At 42.9% G+C, this 18,972-nt stretch overlaps 1 protein-coding gene across 3 annotated transcripts in view; it reads left to right on the plus strand.

The window, feature by feature from the left end:
* LOC121292561 (protein transport protein Sec23B) overlaps positions 1–18,972 on the plus strand; it is a 67,387-nt gene that overhangs the window by 19,592 nt on the left and 28,823 nt on the right. For all 3 annotated transcript variants that reach the window (XR_005946290.1, XM_041214693.1, XM_041214706.1), the window contains exons 7-12: positions 9–153; positions 1,118–1,276; positions 2,692–2,807; positions 11,890–12,013; positions 16,320–16,400; positions 16,780–16,869. Coding sequence is in view for 2 of the 3 variants with exons in the window: in XM_041214693.1 (XP_041070627.1) it covers positions 9–153; positions 1,118–1,276; positions 2,692–2,807; positions 11,890–12,013; positions 16,320–16,400; positions 16,780–16,869 (715 nt within the window). In the remaining variant the exon portion in view is untranslated. The remainder of the gene's footprint in view (positions 1–8; positions 154–1,117; positions 1,277–2,691; positions 2,808–11,889; positions 12,014–16,319; positions 16,401–16,779; positions 16,870–18,972) is intronic.

Consider the following 18,972-nt stretch of genomic DNA (forward strand, 5'->3'; position numbering starts at 1 on the left):
TTTTTAAGATTCTTGCAGCCTGTTCACAAGATTGACATGAATTTGACAGACCTGCTTGGAGAACTTCAGAGGGACCCATGGCCTGTATCTCAGGGAAAAAGACCTTTGCGTTCTAGTGGTGTGGCCCTATCCATAGCTGTTGGCTTGCTGGAGGTAATAAGCTGCAACTGCATGGTTATGTGATTATTTTTGGGATATTAAACTATCAAAGCAAACTGAACAAACAGAAGCTCCTCCCTTTGCCTAGTGGGTCATTTTTTTGAGGATTTTGTGAATTAATTTCCTTAAGACAGTGCTCATGTTGGACAGCTTTCTGTTGGTACCTAAATAAGAAGGTGTATATGTATTATGTAAAACTTTCTGAAACTGTGAAATATACTGTTCGGGAGGTGTGGTTGTTGCATGAGACTGTCAGACAATCTCTCTAGGTCTTCTTTCACATGAAGAGAAAACTGAACACACTTTTTCTGTGCTGCCCTCATTCAATAACTGGTGATTGTTGATGGAAGCAGATTGAGAGAGGCTTGGAAGCAGGTCATCACACTGGTTCACACGTAGAAGTCCTTGAGTGCAGGCAGCAATCAGAAAAGAAAACATTCGTTGTATCTAATACAGTATTTTTTATGGATGCCTTGCGGTCTATTTTTCACCCCTCGCTCTATGATAGAGGGAAAGGTGGCAACTTGTTCCTAAACCTTTGCCACCCTGGATTTTTCTTCTCTGTCAGCTAATGGAAATCTTGCTGATCAACATCTAGCTTAAGAATAAACAGGTGTGCCTGTTAGCAATGTTCAATTCTGGCTAGGTGCTAATCGATGGGATATCCAGTGGAGCTATTCATCTTGAGGAAAGAAGATTCCGGCTAGAAATGTAGCTGATATTTTTCAGTATACCAGAATTTGCGGGGTGGGTGAGCGGAGAACATTGAAATTATTTATGTACAAGAATCTTTTTGTTTGCTATGCTTATTGCTGATGCAGTTCTGTTGCTACAATTTGTCGTGTGAATTTAGTGATGGTGTTGAAGATGTATTGGCTTTAGTTCAGACCATGTATTGGTTTATCTTGATCCCTTGTTGGATGAAGTGAGTTACTAATGTTAGAATGCCTTCCTTCAGGGTAGTTTTCCGAACACTGGAGCTAGAATAATGTTGTTCACTGGAGGACCACCTACCCAGGGGCCTGGCATGGTGGTGGGGGATGAGCTGAAAATGCCCATTCGCTCCTGGCATGATATAGAAAAGGACAATGCCCGATTCCTGAAGAAAGCAACCAAGGTCAGTCCGTGTTTTTTATTTTAGTTTGCCATCATTGCATGGAATAAAATTTAATTATTTGATTAGTTTCTGACATGTAAAGTATGAGATTTTGACGAGTAAATAACCTATTCGTATTTGCCAAATGTCTTTTATTTTGAATGGCAGTCCAGTCATTTTTGGATTATAAATATTTCTATTTTGCTCTGTTAAGCTGCAAAAAAACACATTATGGATGAAGATTATCTTTGTCCATTTATATGAAACAAAATTGTGAACCTGTTTATAAAGGAGTTACTTTGAATCTCCTTCCGCCATTGTTTTAAGTCAATGCATTCCAGATATTAGCTTGCTGAATTAAAAGAATGGTTTCCTTGTCTCTTCCCTGGCATTCTTTTTTGCAGATTATATTAAATCTTTGTCTCTTGGTTACCGACCCTCCTGCCCTTAGAAATGGTTTCTCCCTACTTACTCTTGTCAAAACCCCCTTTGATGATTTAGTTCCTACTGTATGTTAAATTCTCAACTCCCTCATCAGCTTCTTCACTTAGTGCATGTTGCAAACTTGCTGTAAGGGGCCAACTTGTTCCATGCCCTCAGCCAGTTCCTTTCTTGGATGGATATTGAGACAAGTCCAAGAGCATCCCAATGAAGTTATCTGCTGATTTTCTTCTCTACAGCAGTGTCTAATTACTGTTAATTCATTTCAGACATGTGATTGAGGTAGGAAATTCAGTAGTTGGGAATTTTTGTGATTTAAATAAAATAGATGTAATGAAATTGTGATAGTGAATTATCATTGCAGTCCTAAATCATTGATCCGAGTAGCTCAGCTGGTACAATGCTACTGACTCAAAAAGTTCTGTTCTCATATCAAAATTTGAGCATATAATCTGAATTGATGTCAGCGTGGTGCTGAGTGATTGCTACATTGTGAGTGATGCCATCTTTCAGATAGGACATTAAACCAAGACCACACCTGGCTGCTCAGAAATGGACATCTCATGCGCAAATTGAGCAGCAGGTATCTCTAACGTCTCGGCCAAATATTCTTTCTTAAATCAACACCACTAAAAACAGATTATTTGATCATTTGTTCATTAATTTGCTGTATTTGGGACCTTGCAGTACACAAATTGGCTGTCATGTTAAACTGCATAATAGTGACTGCACCTTTAAAAACAACCATTCTCTGATACCCTGAGGCATGATTGGTTATGTAAATGCTCTCTTCTTCATTATTTAATTTTTTCCTTCTTTGGAAGATCACTTGCTTTCACTGCCACAACCTCTCCATCAGAACCCTTATGCATGATCTTTTTCACCTCCAAACGTGACCACTCCATTGCTGGCCTTGTTGATGGCTTTTTCAGATCGGTTAAGATAATGCCTGGTCATATACGTTTTTGTAATTTTCAACTATTTTTTTCCTGTAGCACTACGAGGCTCTGGCGAACTGTGCAGCTGTAAATGGACATTGCATTGACATCTATGCTTGCGCCCTGGATCAGACTGGTCTTTTGGAATTGAAGTGTTGCTGCAACCTGACTGGGCAAGTGATTATTAAAGAAGTCAAATAGTATAAGGTCTAACTAACTCGAAGGATATCTCTTTTTAAATGAAATATGTTTTATCCAGCAAAGGTTGTAGTTGTATAATTTAAAAAAAGCAACCGATTTATAATTCCCCTAACCTGATGAGATGTGTATCTTTTTTCCTATTATGAGACACCATTCAGGATTCCTGATGAAGCAAAATTCAGTGAGTCTTCATCTAAATATTCTGACTCTTGCTTGACGAACATTCAGTAAGTGTTGGGATGAAATACAAGCAATTTTTACCTATTTTAATCTCCTTAAATTTTAGATTCTAAAATGATGTTCTCATCAAGGTGACAAATATTGCACTGAAAAATGATACACTCCCTGATTGTAAACAGCAGGTGGTCTCAACAAACATACAACTCAGCAATCTGTAGCAGGAAGAAATGCAATAATTACAAGCTCAGTAAAGCACCCTGGGATAGAATTTCTGCTTTGGCACAGTTGGGCATTTGGGTGCAAAATGCTTTGGTTTGGTTACAGTTCAAGGGTGGAATCTTGTCCACTTAGTCCCTGCCGGAATGGCGGAACCATTTTGAGGTTGCGAACTCCATTTTCTAATGGGCAGACTCTGCCAAGGCTCTTTTCCTATAACCATGGCATTAACAAGCTGCCTCCTGACTCCCCAACCATTTAGGGAGGGTGAGCAGGATGTTGCAATGAAAATTTATTCCATTGAAATACAAAAACTCAGCAAGAAAGATCCATCAGTGGCTTACTAAGATGGTTAAAGATAGTGTTAGGTTAAAAGAAGAGGCTTATGATCTTGCAAAGAATAATAGTAAATCCGAAGATTGGGAGTGTTTTAGAAACCAGCAAAGGTCCACCAGAAAGTTGATTAAAAAAGGGAAAAAAATTAGAATATGAGAGTAAATAGATCTTTGGCAAGTATGTAAAAAGGAAGAGTAGCTGAAGTAAATGTCGGTCCCTTAGAAGGAGAGACAGGAGAAATTATCATGGGGGAATGAGGAAATGGAAGAGACATTGAACAAATATTTTGTTAGTAGAAAACACAAGTTGCATCCCAGAAATAGAGAATAACCTAGGGGCTAAAACAAATCTGTAAATGAAGGTAGTTAATATCAGCGGAGAAAAAGTATTGGAGGAGCTTGAGGGGCTAAAATCTAACAAATCCACAAGGCCTGATGTAGGGTTCTAAAAGAGATAGCTGCAGAGGTAGTTGATATGCTGGCTATGATTTTTTAAAATTCTCTAGATTCTGGAATGTTCCCAGCAGATTGGAAGTTAGCAAATGTAACACCGCTATTCAAGAAAGGAGGGATGGAGAAAACTGGGAACTACAGACATCAGCTGTCAGGAAAGTGCTGGAATCTATTATTAAGGCAGTCTTCACAATACAGTTAGAAAATCATAGTATTATCAGACAAAGTTAACATGGTTTTACAAAGGGAAATGGTGTTTGTCAAATTAATTGTCTCTTTTGAGGATGTAGCTAGTAAGGTAGATGAAGGGGAACCAGTAGAAGTAGCAAATAAAAACAGAAAATGCTAGAAAAACACAGGTCTGGCAGGATCTGTGGAGAGAGAAACAGTTAACATTTTGTATGACTCCTTCAGAGCTAAAGAGAGGCAGAAATGTGATGGATTTTATACTGTTTAAGAGGGGAGTGGAGCAGGTGGAGCAAATTAGGTCAGGGATAGGTGGGAGCTCAGGAGAGATTTGACAAAGATGTCATGGAGACAAGACAAAGGGAGTGTTAATGGTAGTGTAAAAGAATAAAAGATGTGCTGATGGAGGCATTAAGGTAAGATAGCAGAATGTGTTAATAGCAGAACAAGGGTCAGCGCTTTGAAAGAAAAACATAAGAGCAAGTGACAGATGGCCCTATGAGGGTCAGGGGGGATGGTATTAGGGGGAAAAATTGAATTAAAAAGGGGTCAAGAGGGAGGAGAAAGTTCATGGTCTGAAGTTGTTGAACTCTATATTAAGTCCAGAAGGCTGTAAAGTGCCTAATTGGAAGATAAGACGTTGTTCCTCCAGTTTGCATTGGGCTTCACTGGAACATTGCAGCAGGCCAAGGACAGATATGCGGGCATGAGAGCAGGGTGGGGTGTTGAAATGGCAAGTGACATTTTTTCAGGTGCTAAGGAACACAAGCTCCAACAACTCACTGAAACTGTCCCCTCCCCCCACTAGGGCCATCTGTCACTTTCCAGAGTGCTTACCCTCTTCTGGCCATTGTCACGTTTTGCTTTCTTAATGTCACCATTAGTACCTCATTTACCCAACACCACCACCATTAACAACTCTTTGACCTTTTGCTTATGACATCTTTTGCCATCTCTCCTTTGCCTCCACCTATCGATGGCCTTCTATCCAGCTTGACCGGTTCCACCCCCTTATCATTTCACCACATCTCCACCTCCCTTTAGATCTGAAGAAGAGTCATACAGACTTGAAATGTTATTTCTGTCTCTCTCTCCAAAGATGCTGTCAGACCCGCTGAGTTTTTCCAGAATTTTTTGTTTTTGTGTGAGGTTATTTACTTTGGTTGTAAGAACGGAAAAGCAGGATTTTTTTTAAAGTTGCCTAACTTGTAAATGTTGATGACCAGAGGGACTTGGGTGTACTTCTACAAGGAACAGAAAGTTAGCATGGAGGTACAGCAAGCTTTTAGGAACGCAAATAGCATGTTGGCCTTCATTGCAAGGAGATCGGAGTGTAAGAATGAAGAAGTCTTGCTACAATTGTACAGAGCTTTGACGAGACCACACCTGGAATACTGTGTGCAGTTTCGGTCTCCATATTTAAGGAAGGATAGATATATTTGCGTTGGAGGCAGTATATCAAAGGTTCACTAGATTGGTTCCTACAATGTGAGAGTTGTCCTATGATAAGCTGAGTAAATTGGGTCTATATTCCCTGGTGTTTAGAAGAATAAGAGGTGATCTCTTTGAAATATTCAACATTCTGAAGGTGTTTGACAGGGTAGACACTGAAAGGTTGTTTCTTGTGGCTGGGGAATCTAGAAAGCAGGGGGCACAGCCTCAGGATAAGGGACTGATCATTTAGAATTGAGGTTAGGAGAAACTTCTTCACTGAGAATTGTGAATCTTTGGAATTCTCTACCCCAGAGGGTTATGGATGCTCCGTCATTGAATAAATTGAAGGCCAAGACATAGATTTTTTTGTCTCTCAAGGAATCAAGGGTTTTGGGGAGTGGGTGGGAAAGTGGAATTGAAGCTGAAGATCAGCCATGATCGTATTGAATGGTGGAGCCGATTTGAAGGGCTGTATGCTCTACTTGTGCTCCTATTTCTTATGCTCTTGTGACACATCCATTCTGTCTAAGGAAGGATTTTTAAATAAAAGAACCATGACATGGGTTAGAACAGGTCCGCAGCAGCGCTTGGATTTTTGAGGCTGCAGCAACTACAGGAATGGAGAGAAAACCTGGGAAGGCTGCTTCTTGGGTCTCTATCTCTCATACCTGGAGGTCCTGATGTAGGATCTGAAGGGCTACAAATGGCTGAGGAAGCCAGCAGAAGTAGTATGGTTTCTCAAACCTGGAGTCAGTGCCCCAAAAGGATCCACAACTTCAGGAGGGCATGACGTGTATGGCATAACATTTTCATTTGTCTTGCCCAGGCATTCTCCTGCACAGCACTCAGGGCAACACAGCTTGCAGATGCACTCATGCCTCCCTCTGAGGGCACCTTTTATATCCCCATCTACACAACCAGCGTTCTCAAGCAGCCTCAGCCTATTGCTCCTTATACCCATGCCTTTAAGTGACCCTCAGCAAAGCATGGCCTTCTCTCCTCTCTACACATTGCACCTTTCGGCTGTCTCCTTGCAGGAGAAGTGAGCACACAAGTTGGCAGGAGCCAGAGAGCTAGCGGTGGCCGGTGTGTGGGGGGGGTGCGGACAATGGTGGGCCTCCAAAGACAGGCACCTTTACAGCCACTTGTAATGCATGACCACCTGTCCCACAGAGAGGGAGGTCTTGTTTCAGGAGGCTGCAGATGTCAGCAGTGACCCACTGATTCTTAGACACATTGAGAGAGATCTGATTCTCTACATGTAACCCATACGATGGGGGTTTCACCTCCTTCCAGCTGGATCTTGGTTTCTACCGTCTTTGCCTTGTGGAGGTGCATGTGGCTGCATAGAGGTAACTGGTGCTGCTGTGGTGGTGTTCCTATTGTTGGAGCAGGCGGCGATGGTGTGATCTCTGTTCCCCTTCCTCAGCAGAGTAGAAGATGGAATTGCATAAGCTGCTCCTGTACTGTGGTGAAGGTTGGCAGTAAGGAGGTTTAGCTGCAGGTGAACAAAGTGCTAGACTGGTGAAGTGCCTCCAGGAAGTTGACATTCAGTGTTAAGCAGTGATTGCACTCTGGTGATGGAGTGCTTTGAACAACAAAGCATGACTGGAGCTCTTCAGCTTCCCAGATTGTCAGTTCCACTGCAGAAGCTCTTCCTGCTATGCACTCACCTCAGAGATCCTGACGATGTGCAGACTCAGCAAGGGGAAAGAAAGGTTCCATGGTTAAAAAAAGGCTCTTAATTACCTATTTTAATTCCCTCAATTACTTTCCTGCCAGACCCATAGGGGCCCCCCTTAACTCTCAACTTATACTAGGAAACCTGGAAGATGTGGGATCATGCCAGGATCTTAATATAATGTCAATTTACGGGACTTTCCCACCCCATGCTCTCCAGATTTGCCTCCATCTGGCTGGAAAATTTTTTGCCCCTGTATAATTAAAAATGCAAAATTTTCCATGAGCGATGGCAATCTGCCAGAATGTTAGAATGCAATTGTTTGTTTTTCTTTGCATTGTGAAATATTTTTAATGTATTTTAAAGTGGTAACCTAGCGCTGTTTTATTACAACAGCTAAATATGGGCTTACTACAAAAGAAGCCTTTTTATTAAGAGCATCCAGCCTTGCATCTGTGGTTGTCTGATTTTAAATCACTAAAAATGACATACGCTTATTACTCTCATTGGTATGCCCAAGTCAGTTTCTGAGCAAATTAATTGTTTAAATATGTAAATATTTTAAAGCATGCATAAAGCATAGCTTTGTACCTATGTGCCTTAGAAAATAAGCTCAATTTTCATGGCTTTCTTAGATGGCCACAATGGTGTGAAATAGGTGGAAATAATAGTGATAAAAACAAAAAACTGCGGATGCTGGAAATCCAAAACAAAAACAGAATTATCTGGAAAAACTCAGCAAGTCTGGCAGCATTGGTGGAGAAGAAAAGAGTTGACGTTTCGAGTCCTCATGACCCTTCAACAGAACTAGGTGAATCCAAGGAGAGGGGTGGAATATAAGCTGATTTAAGGTTGGGGGGGGTGGTGTGTGTGTTGTGTGTTGTGTGTGTGTGTTGTGTGTGTGTGTTGTGTGTGTGAAGAAGTGGAGGGAGGTGGTGTGGTTGTAGGGACAAGCAAGCAGTGATTGGAGCAGATAATCAAACGATGTCACAGACAAAAGAACAAGAGAACACGGAGGTGTTGAAGTTGGTGATATTTTCTAAACGAATGTGCTAATTAAGAATGGATGGTAGGGCACTCAAGGTATAGCTCTAGTGGGGTTGGGGGGGGCATAAAAGATTTAAAAATAATGGAAATAGGTGGGAAAAGAAAAATCTATATAAATTATTGGAAAAAACAAAAGGAAGGGGGAAGAAACAGAAAGGGGGTGGGGATGGAGGAGGGAGCTCAAGACCTAACGTTGTTGAATTCAATATTCAGTGCGGAAGGCTGTAAATTGCCTAGTCGGAAGACGAGGTGCTGTTCCTCCAGTTTGTGTAGGGCTTCACTGGAACCATGCAGCAAGCCAAGGACAGACATGTGGGCAAGAGAGCAGGGTGGAGTGTTAAAATGGCAAGCGACAGGGAGGTTTGGGTCATTCTTGGGACAGACCGCAGGTGTTCTGCAAAGCGGTCGCCCAGTTTACATTTGGTCTCTCCAATGTAGAGGAGACCACATTGGGAGCAACGAATGCAGTAGACTAAGTTGGGGGAAATGCAAGTGAAATGCTGCTTTACTTGAAAGGAGTCTTTGGGCCCTTGGATGGTGAGGAGAGAGGAAGTGAAGGGACAGGTGTTACATCTTTTGTGTGGGCATGGGGAGGTGCCATAGGTGGGGGTTGAGGAGTAGGGGGTGATGGAGGAGTGGACCAGGGTGTCCCGGAGGGAACGATCCCTATGGAATGCCGCCGGGGGGGGTGAAGGGAAGATGTGTTTGGTGCTGGCATCATGCTGGAGTTGGTGGAAATGGTGGAGGATGATCCTTTGAATGTGGAGGCTGGTGGGGTGATAAGTTAGGACAAGGGGGACCCTATCATGTTTCTGGGAGGGAGGAGAAGGCGTGAGGGCGGATGCGCGGGAGATGGGCCGGACACGGTTGAGGGCCATGTCAACGACCGTGCGTGGAAAACCTCGGTTAAGGAAGAAGGAGGACAATTCAGAGGAACTGTTTTTGAAGGTAGCATCATCAGAACAGATGCGACGGATGTTCTGATGATGCTACCTTCAAAAACAGTTCCTCTGACGTGTCCTCCTTCTTCCTTAACCGAGGTTTTCCACGCACAGTCGTTGACATGGCCCTCAACCGTGTCCTGCCCATCTCCCGCGCATCCGCCCTCACGCCTTCTCCTCCCTCCCAGAAACATGATAGGGTCCCCCTTGTCCTCACTTAATCACCCCACCAGCCTCCGCATTCAAAGGATCATCCTCCGCCATTTCTGCCAACTCCAGTAAGATGCCACCACCCAAACACATCTTCCCTTCACCCTCCCCGGCGGCATTCCGTAGGGATTGTTCCCTCCGGGACACCCTGGTCCACTCCTCCATCACCCCCTACTCCTCAACCCCCACCTATGGCACCTCCCCATGCCCACGCAAAAGATGTAACACCTGCCCCTTCACTTCCTCTCTCCTCACCATCCAAGGGCCCAAACACTCCTTTCAAGTGAAGCAGCGTTTCACTTGCATTTCCCCCAACTTAGTCTACTGCATTCGTTGCTCCCAATGCGGTCTCCTCTACATTGGAGAGACCAAATGTAAACTGGGCGACCGCTTTGCAGAACACCTGCGGTCCGTCCACAAGAATGACCCCAAACCTCCCTGTCGCTTGCCATTTTAACACTCCACCCTGCTCTCTTGCCCACATGTCTGTCCTTGGCTTGCTGCATTGTTCTAGTGAAGCCCAACGCAAACTGGAGGAACAGCACCTCATCTTCCGACTAGGCACTTTACAGCCTTCCGCACTGAATATTGAATTCAACAACTTTAGGTCTTGAGCTCCCTCCTCCATCCCCACCCCCTTTCTGTTTCCTCCCCCTTCCTTTTGTTTTTTCCAATAATTTATATAGATTTTTCTTTTCCCGCCTATTTCCATTATTTTTAAATCTTTTATGCCCCCCCACCCCCACTAGAGCTATACCTTGAGTGCCCTACCATCCATCCTTAATTAGCACATTCGTTTAGATAATATCACCAACTTCAATACCTCTGTGTTCTCTTGCTCTTTTGTCTGTGACATCGTTTGATTATCTGCTCCTATCACTGCTTAACTTGTCCCTACAACCACACCACCTCCCTCTGCTTTCTTCCCCCCCCCCCCCGCCACCTTAAACCAGCTTATGTTTCACCCCTCTCCTTGGATTCACCTAGTTCTGTTGAAGGGTCATGAGGACTCGAAACGTCAACTCTTCTCAGCCGATGCTGCCAGACTTGCTGAGTTTTTCCAGGTAATTCTGATTTTGTTTTGGAAATAATAGTGGTTTGGTACAACTGAGTGGCTTGCTCAGCCATTTCAGAGGACAGTTTCGACTCTGCCACCTTGTTGTGGGTCTGGAGTCACATGTAGGCCAGACAGATTTCCTTCCCTAAAGGGCATTAGTGAACTAGGTGGATTTTTATGATAACCCTGTGGTCACTATTACTGAGACTAGCTTTTAATTCCAGATTTATTAATTGAATTTGAATTCCACCAGCTGCCATGCTGGGATTTGAACTCGTGTCCCCAGAATGTTAGCTGGGATTAGTGTGACATGGTGTGACAGAATGACATTACGCCACTGTTCCCTGCTGAAGTCACCCATGTCCACGACCTGGACCTGGAAATATTCAGAACAAAAACAGAATTACCTGGAAAAACTCAGCAGGTCTGGCAGCATCGGCGGAGAAGAAAAGAGTTGACGTTTCGAGTCCTCATGACCCTTCGACAGAACTTGAGTTCGAGTCCAGGAAAGAGCTGAAATATAAGCTGGTTTAAGGTGTGTGTGTGGGGGGCGGAGAAATAGAGAGACAGAGAGGTGGAGGGGGTTGGTGTGGTTGTAGCGACAAACAAGCAGTGATAGAAGCAGATCATCAAAAGATGTCAACAACAATAGTACAATAGAACACATAGGTGTTAAAGTTAAAGTTGGTGATATTATCTAAACGAATGTGCTAATTAAGAATGGATGGTAGGGCACTCAAGGTATAGCTCTAGTGGGTTTTTTTTTTATATAATGGAAATAGGTGGGAAAAGGAAAATCTTTATAATTTATTGGGAAAAAAAAGAAGGGGGAAACAGAAAGGGGGTGGGGATGGGGGAGGGGACTCAGGCTTGGCCTGATAAGTGGCAAGTCACAGTTGTGCCACAAAAGTGCTAGGCAGGGACCATCTCCAACAAGAGAAATCTAATTGTCTCCCCTTGTCATTCAATGGCATTAACATTGCTGAATTGCCCACCATCGACATCCTGGGGGGTTACCATTGACCAGGAACTTAACTGGGTTTGCCACATGAATACTGTGGTGACAAGAGTAGATCAGAGGCTGGCAATGCCACAGCGAATAATTCACCTCCTGACTCAATATAATAGGATGCCTGGTTGAGATGCTTAATAGGCAGATTTAATTGCTCCCTTCCACCTGCAGCTGATTATCAGCCTTGTAAAGGGACTAACAGATGTGCTTCTTGACTAAATATTTTAAGCTTTGTACTGATGAATGTCATGTAGTGCATCACTTAATAACTTTAGAATCTGTGTCCACCTTTATAAATCTAGAGGTTACATTGTGATGGGGGACTCCTTCAACACTTCCCTCTTCAAGCAAACATTCCAAAGGGTTTTCAGTAAAGGCTTGCAGGGGGATTTCAGAATGGCATTTGGTGCCACTTTAGAGATTAAGGTAAGCAGATATCTTTAATTTAAATATAATGTTTAAACTTGCAGAGTTAACTTTTTCTCAAATAGTTGACTAGGTTATCATTAAGATTTTGGTATCACTATCTAGTGTGTGAAATAATTGCTTTGATTTTCTTCCTTCCTCTTAATTGCATTCATTATCTGCCTCTTCTATCTCCTTCAATGGAGACAGAGCTCATCCATCTTCCTTAGTGAAAATAAAACTACCCTACTATCATAGTGTGATCTTGTTCTGACTCTGTTAATGTGAAACTGACTCTGTCAACTGATGGCAAGAAAGCAACAACTAACATCCTGCATCACTATTGGGCTACATCTGGTGTTGAATGTACCTTGTTGAATCTGACATCCTTTGGAGCCTCGTGACAACTAGGTTATATTTTTATGCTGACTGTGGTTATCTTTAATAAACCCTATATCTTGCCAGCTTTCACTGTGATTGTGGTTATGTGTCACCTTTGCAAAATTTTATTTTGGTCAGCAGTCCCCTGGCACCAGGCTAAATATGTGCAAGAAACCTCCTGCTGATTACCACGTACTGCCACTATTCCTCTTCCCCCTGCCACCCCCTGCCCAGCTAATGAATCAGTACTCCTTCATGTTGAACACCACACCATGTTGAATGGTAGCAGGGGCTCAGAATGTACTCTGGGTGGGGGACTTCAACGTCCATCACCAAGAGTGCCTCAGTAGCAACAGTACCGACCGTGTTGGCTGAGCCCTAAAGGACATACCTGCTGGACTCTGTCTGCGGAAGGTAGTGAAGGACCCAACAAGAGGGAAAAACAAACTGACCTCTTCCTCACCAATCTACCTGTTGCAGATATATCTGTCCATGACAGTATTGAAAGGAGTGAACATCACACAGCCCTTGTGGAGATGAAGCCCCATCTTCACATTGAGGATACCCACCATTGTGTTGTGTGGCACCACCACCGTGCTAAATGGGATGCATTTTGAACAGATTCAGCAACTCAAGATTGGACATCCATGAGGTGCTGTGGGCCATCAGCAGCAGTAGAATTGTACTCAACCACAATCTGTAACCTCGTGGCCTAGCATATACCCCACCCTACCATTACCACCAAGCCAGGGGATCAACCCTGGTTCAATGAAGAGTGCAGGAGGGCATGCCAGGAACAGCACCAGGCATACCTGAAAGTGAGGTTTCAATCTGGTGAAGCTGCAACACATACTTGTATGCCAAACAGCATAAGCAGCAAGTGATAGAGCTAAGTGATTCCACAACCAATGATCTGATCTAAGCTCTGCGGTCCTGCCACATTCAGTTGTGAATGGTGGTGAACAATTAAACAACTCACTGGAGGAGGAGGCTTCACAACTATCCCCATCTTCAATGACGGGGAACCCCAGCACATCAGTGCAAAAGGTAACGCTGAAGCATTTGCAAGTCTTCAGCCAGAAGTGCTGAGTGGATGATCCATCTCGGCCTGCTCCGGAGGTCCCCAGCATCACAAGTCCAGTCTTCAGCCGATTTGATTTACTCCACCAAGAAGCAGCTGAAGGTACTGGATACTGCAACGGCTATGGGCCCTGACAATTTTCCAGCAAAAGTACTGAAGACTTGTGCTCCAGAACTTGCCGCACCCCTAGCCAAGCTGTTTCAGCACAGCTACAACACTGACATCTACCCAGCAATGTGGAAAATTGCCCAAGTATGTCCTGTGTACACAAAGCAGGTCAAATCCAAGCCAGTCAATTACCACCCTATCAGCCTACTCTCGATCATCTTTAAAGCGATGGAATGGGTTATCAACAGTGCTATCGAGCGGCACTTAGTAATAACCTGCTCACTGATGCTCAGTTTGTGTCCAACCAGGGCCATTTAGCTCCTGACCTCATTACAGCCTTGGATCAAACATGGTCAAAAAAGCTGAACTCCAGAGGTGAGGTAAAAGTGACTGCCTTTGACATCAAGGCAGTATTTGACCGAGTGTGGCACCAAGAAGTCAAAACTGGAATCAGTGGGAATCAGGGAAAACTCTGCTGGTTTGGGTTTTACCTAGAACAAAGCAAGATGGTTGTGGTTGTGCGATGTTAGTCATCTCAGTTCCAGGACATCACTGCAGGAGTTCCTCAGGGTGTGTCTTGGGTGCAACCATTTTCAGCTGTTTCATCAACGACCTTCCTTCCATCATAAGGTCAGAAGTGGGGATTTTTGCTGATGATTAGTGCTGATATTTGTACATTACCAACTCTTCAGATACTGAAGCAGTCCATGTCCAAATGCAGCAAGACCTGGACAGTATTCAGGCTCGGGCTTACAAGTGGCAAGTAACATTTGTGCCACTCAAGTAGCAGGCAACGACCATCTTCAACAATGACCATTACCCCATGACATTCAATGACATTACCAACATTGAATCCCCCACTATCAACATCCTGGGGTTACCATTGAGCAGAAACTAAACTGGACTAGCCATATAAATACTGTGGATACAAGAGCAGGTCAGAGGCTAGGAATCCTGCAGCAAGCAACTCACCCCCTGACTCTCCAAGAACTGCCCACCATCTACAAGGCACAAGTCAGGAATGTGATGGAATACTCTCCACTTGCCTGGATGAGTGCAGTTCCAACAACACTCAAGAAGCTTGACACCCACTCTCTTGACACCCCATCCACAAACATTCACTCCCTCCACTGCTGATGCACAGTAGCAGCAGTGTGTACCATCTACACTCACCAAGGCTCCTTGGACAGCACCTTCCAAACCCACGACCACTACCATCTAAAAGGACAAAGGCAACAGACTCGTGGGAACACCACCACCTGGAAGTTCCCCTCCAAGCCACTCACCATCCCGACTTGGAAATATATCGCCATTCCTTTCCTGTTGCTGGGTCAAAATTCTGGAACTCCCTCCTAACAGCACTGTGGGTGTATCTACACCACATGGACTGCAGCTATTCAAGAAGGCTGTTGACCATCACCTTCTCAAGGGTGATTAGGGTTGGGCACTGAATGCTGGCCTAGCCGGCAAAGCCCGCATCCCATGAATGAATTTTTTTAAGGTGTTAATTGTGGTATAAAGTAGCTTTATTCTGCAGATGAGAACAATTAAAATGTACCTGCAAATCAATGTGGTCAAATTATGCTTTTTAGTGGAAAGCAATCAAAATCTCAAATTCTTAAGTCAGACATTAATCCTTTAATACAAGTCTGTTTGTTCATCAATGTGACGTGCATATGACAATCCCTTCCTAGCACTAAAATGCTGAAAACAAAATTTAAAAACAGTCTTTGTAAATTGCAGTGTGCCAGGAGTGATCATGAGGCTGTAATCTCGTTCTGGTTCAGAGTGCAGCTATAAACATTTGCAAATAATCTTACAGTTTGTGATGTTGTGAGATCCTGTCAATGAGGTTGGTGCTTTTTGTTCAATGCAAAATAATTCATGATTTGATTTAAAAACTGTACACCAGCACAATAATGGTGGGAGAATGACAATTGACCTCATTATCTCAGGGTTAGAGGGGAGGGAAATTCGACCAGAGTTTCTCCTCCTCCTTATTGCTGTCCCGTGATATAAGCAACAATCTATCTGGATATCTGATGCTAGGGTCAGGCTTGATTTGCACCCGTGAAACTTAGTTTGCTTACACTTAATAATTGGCTGAGATCACGGATGATTTACACCACTGTGGAACCCAGTAGGGAGTATTACCTATAGGACACCAGACCACTGAGGAAGCTGGAAGAAAAACTACATATACAGGCTCTTCAGAATTGCAGTGTGGTTCTACTGCTTTTCTGTCTTATGAGTTTTAAAGTTGGTGAATAATTTTGTCAGGTGTCTTATTTACTTCATTCTGTTGCTGCTGAAGATTTTTTTTAGTAATACAGTAACCAGTAATTTAGCCATTGCTGATTTGAATCAGCAAGCCCACAGATGAATTTGGATCCATCATGATGGGGATTCTTTTTATTGGCAGATTGTTCCATCCCAGAGTGAAGTATAAATACAGTGCCAATGTTGTCTCCTATTCTAAATACAAGGTTATTCTATATATTGATAACGGGCAGTGCTACTCCTTAAAGGACTTGTAAAGACGTTTGGCTTGGATGACAACTAGGTTGGTACTCCTGAAGTTTTATCTGCCAATCAATTAAAGAATTGTCCGACCTAATACATTTGGGAATAATGACACTATTTATATTCCAAATCTTTACATTTTATTAATGTTCTTTCAGGAACATATCTGTGGGGGAGGATTATGTAGATTCACTGACACTGACTTCCGTCTCTAAAATAATTTATTTCCTTTAGACAACCAGAGAACTGAAGATTGCTGGTGCAATTGGGACCTGTGTATCTCTGAACTCCAAAGGCCCTTCTGTGTCTGAAAATGTAAGTTTTGAGCTTATTTCATATAGGTACTTGGAATATGTAACTATCTGGCACCATTAGTTAAAATGGAGCTAATATTTTGTTTTTAAATGACCAGCTGATCACTGAGTAGAAAGGGGAAATAAATGTTTAGATTCTCTATAGTGTGAAAGCAGGTTAAAATTATAAACCATTTAAGAGTACTTTACATTTTTTCTAAGTTTTCTAATCAATGCAAATGTTGTTGTACTTGAAGATTATTTGAAGTAACTAATCTGTTTGTTGTTTTTGCAGCAGGTTTGTGTGCCCAGGATTTCTTTTTACTGAGTTTGAAGAGTATATGAATGATTGGAACAGACATATATATTTGAATAAGTTTCACAGTCTTTTGTTCTTTTAGGAGCTGGGTATAGGTGGTACATGCCAGTGGAAAGTTTGCAGTTTGGATCCCTGCACTACACTGGGAATCTACCTTGAAGTAGTAAATCAGGTGAGTCTTGGTGAGCTCTCTCCCTCTCTCTTTCTCTCTCTCATGCAAAAATCTCAGGATGGAAATTCCTTCCATTTACAAGCCTTGCTGAAGTTTCTCATGAAAGTCTACTACTAAACTGAAAGGACTGAGAATCCAAGGCAAAAGTTTGATGTGTTAAGGCATTGGCTAAAGAAAAGAACACAATTTCACTTCTGTAATTAGAGAATCTAAGAAATAATGTGTGAAATATCTCACGTGTCTGATTCTAATATATTCAAAATATTATTCTGGTTGGGGAGTCTAGGACAAGGGGGCATAGTTTTAAAAATTAGAGCTAGGCCTTTCAGGAGTGAAATTAGGAAAATAAAACAAAGGGGTGGAATTTGTAACTCATCTCAAATGGCAATTAATGCTAAATTAATTGTTAATTTTAAAACTGAGATTGATGGATACTTTTGATAATTAAAGGTATTAAAGGGCACGGGGCAAAGCCAGGTTGTAGATCAGCCATGATCTCGTTTAGCTCAAGGGCTAAATGGCCTCCTGTTCTTATGTTTCTATACATAAAATTTTGATTCAGAAAACCAATGCCAACTGGTTGAATTTGTCGATCCTAAATTAGTATCCGCTGGGTTGGAGGAAGGAGCCAGGGACCTATAGAAGGAGTTGGATAATATCACCAGAGAGGCAGCCTGTGAAAGAAAAGAGCTTGCATCGTTTTCATCCTCAGGGAATTCTAAAGTACTTCACTATGAATGGATTCCCTTTTAGTTTAAAGCCTGTTGTTCATTTAAAAAAAATGAAATCTATTCATTGTCCCTGTTGTTCTGTAGACAAATGTGGTAATCAGTTTGCATGTAGCAAGAGTCCACGAACATCAAATAAGTGACTAGATAAACTATAGCTTGAGTATTATGCTTAGTTTTACTCACAACATAAACTATTTAAGCCTGGAAGGCAGTGCAGTGAAGAGGTTCCCTTGTGTCCATGGTGGTCCCTTGTGTCCAAGAGTTGAGTTAGCAGGAAAGACTAGCAATAATCTGATTTTGGGGTCTTGAAAAGAGGCGACTGATCTTGTGGAAGTGTACAAAATACGGAAACAATATAAATGAGGTAAACCTGGAGCACTGCTTTGAGGTAAACCAAGAGACTAGATTAAGGGAGTGTGTGCAATTGGTCAAGTAGCAAATTAAGATGAATGCAAAAAGTGATCAACTTTTGGAAAGGTCTTCAAAGTATGGCAGTGGTGATAAATCCATTGACATCACCTAATTATATCTTAAATGAACCATTGTCATTGTCAGACCCTGAAATCAGGATGATATCTACCAGGCTTCATGGTTTGTTTGTCCCCTGTTGGGACAGTTTGGGACTGCCAATGTTTGGGGCATCTTTTCTAGCCTCTTCCTCAAGTGAGGTGAGCAGAGGGGACCCTAAAGACGACTGCTCGGTTGTGGATGCTGCTGCTGGGTAGCTATTTCTGCCTCAAATCCAAGAGTTCAGCGACCATCAGGCATCCACCTACATGTAGATTTGTGACTAGAGACCTCCACGTTCAGTCCTGCCTCTGACGCCACTTGTCCATCGCTGTAGGGCTTTTTGATGTCCTTTGCAGGGTCATGTTTTAACATGAAGAAATCAATGAGGCAGTCAACAACCGCACAAACTTGTTGGGTTGGCAATCTTTACCTAAAGGCATGGCAAGTCATGACTACTGGTGGGCATAAATTCCATTACAGCTTTCATCCGCCTTCATAGCCATTGATCTGTATATGTGCTTGATTCATCCGGCTGTTGAGGACTTGAAGCATGTATTTTAATAGAGCTTCGCCCTTCCAGATCTGCCCAGATCAGTGTAGCAAGCTCACTTTGTGCAGGTTTTAGCTGGAACGACCTTGGTGGAACGACAAGCTGCGAGCAGAGCTACAACCTGTCCGTTTCCTTGGGATGCAAGGATCAGTATCAGTGGGATGGCACTATTCGGTAGAAACCTTGAGCCTAAAACAAGAGATACCCTGAGGAAGGGGAAGTTCTTGAGCCAGGGTTTTGCTTTCCTTCCACTTTCGTTGCTTCTCCGTTCTCTATGCTTCAGATATGAGTAATAAGTATTCTTGTTTCTGA

This window comes from Carcharodon carcharias, chromosome 2 (genome assembly GCF_017639515.1).
Source record: "Carcharodon carcharias isolate sCarCar2 chromosome 2, sCarCar2.pri, whole genome shotgun sequence".
NCBI lineage: Eukaryota > Metazoa > Chordata > Chondrichthyes > Lamniformes > Lamnidae > Carcharodon > Carcharodon carcharias.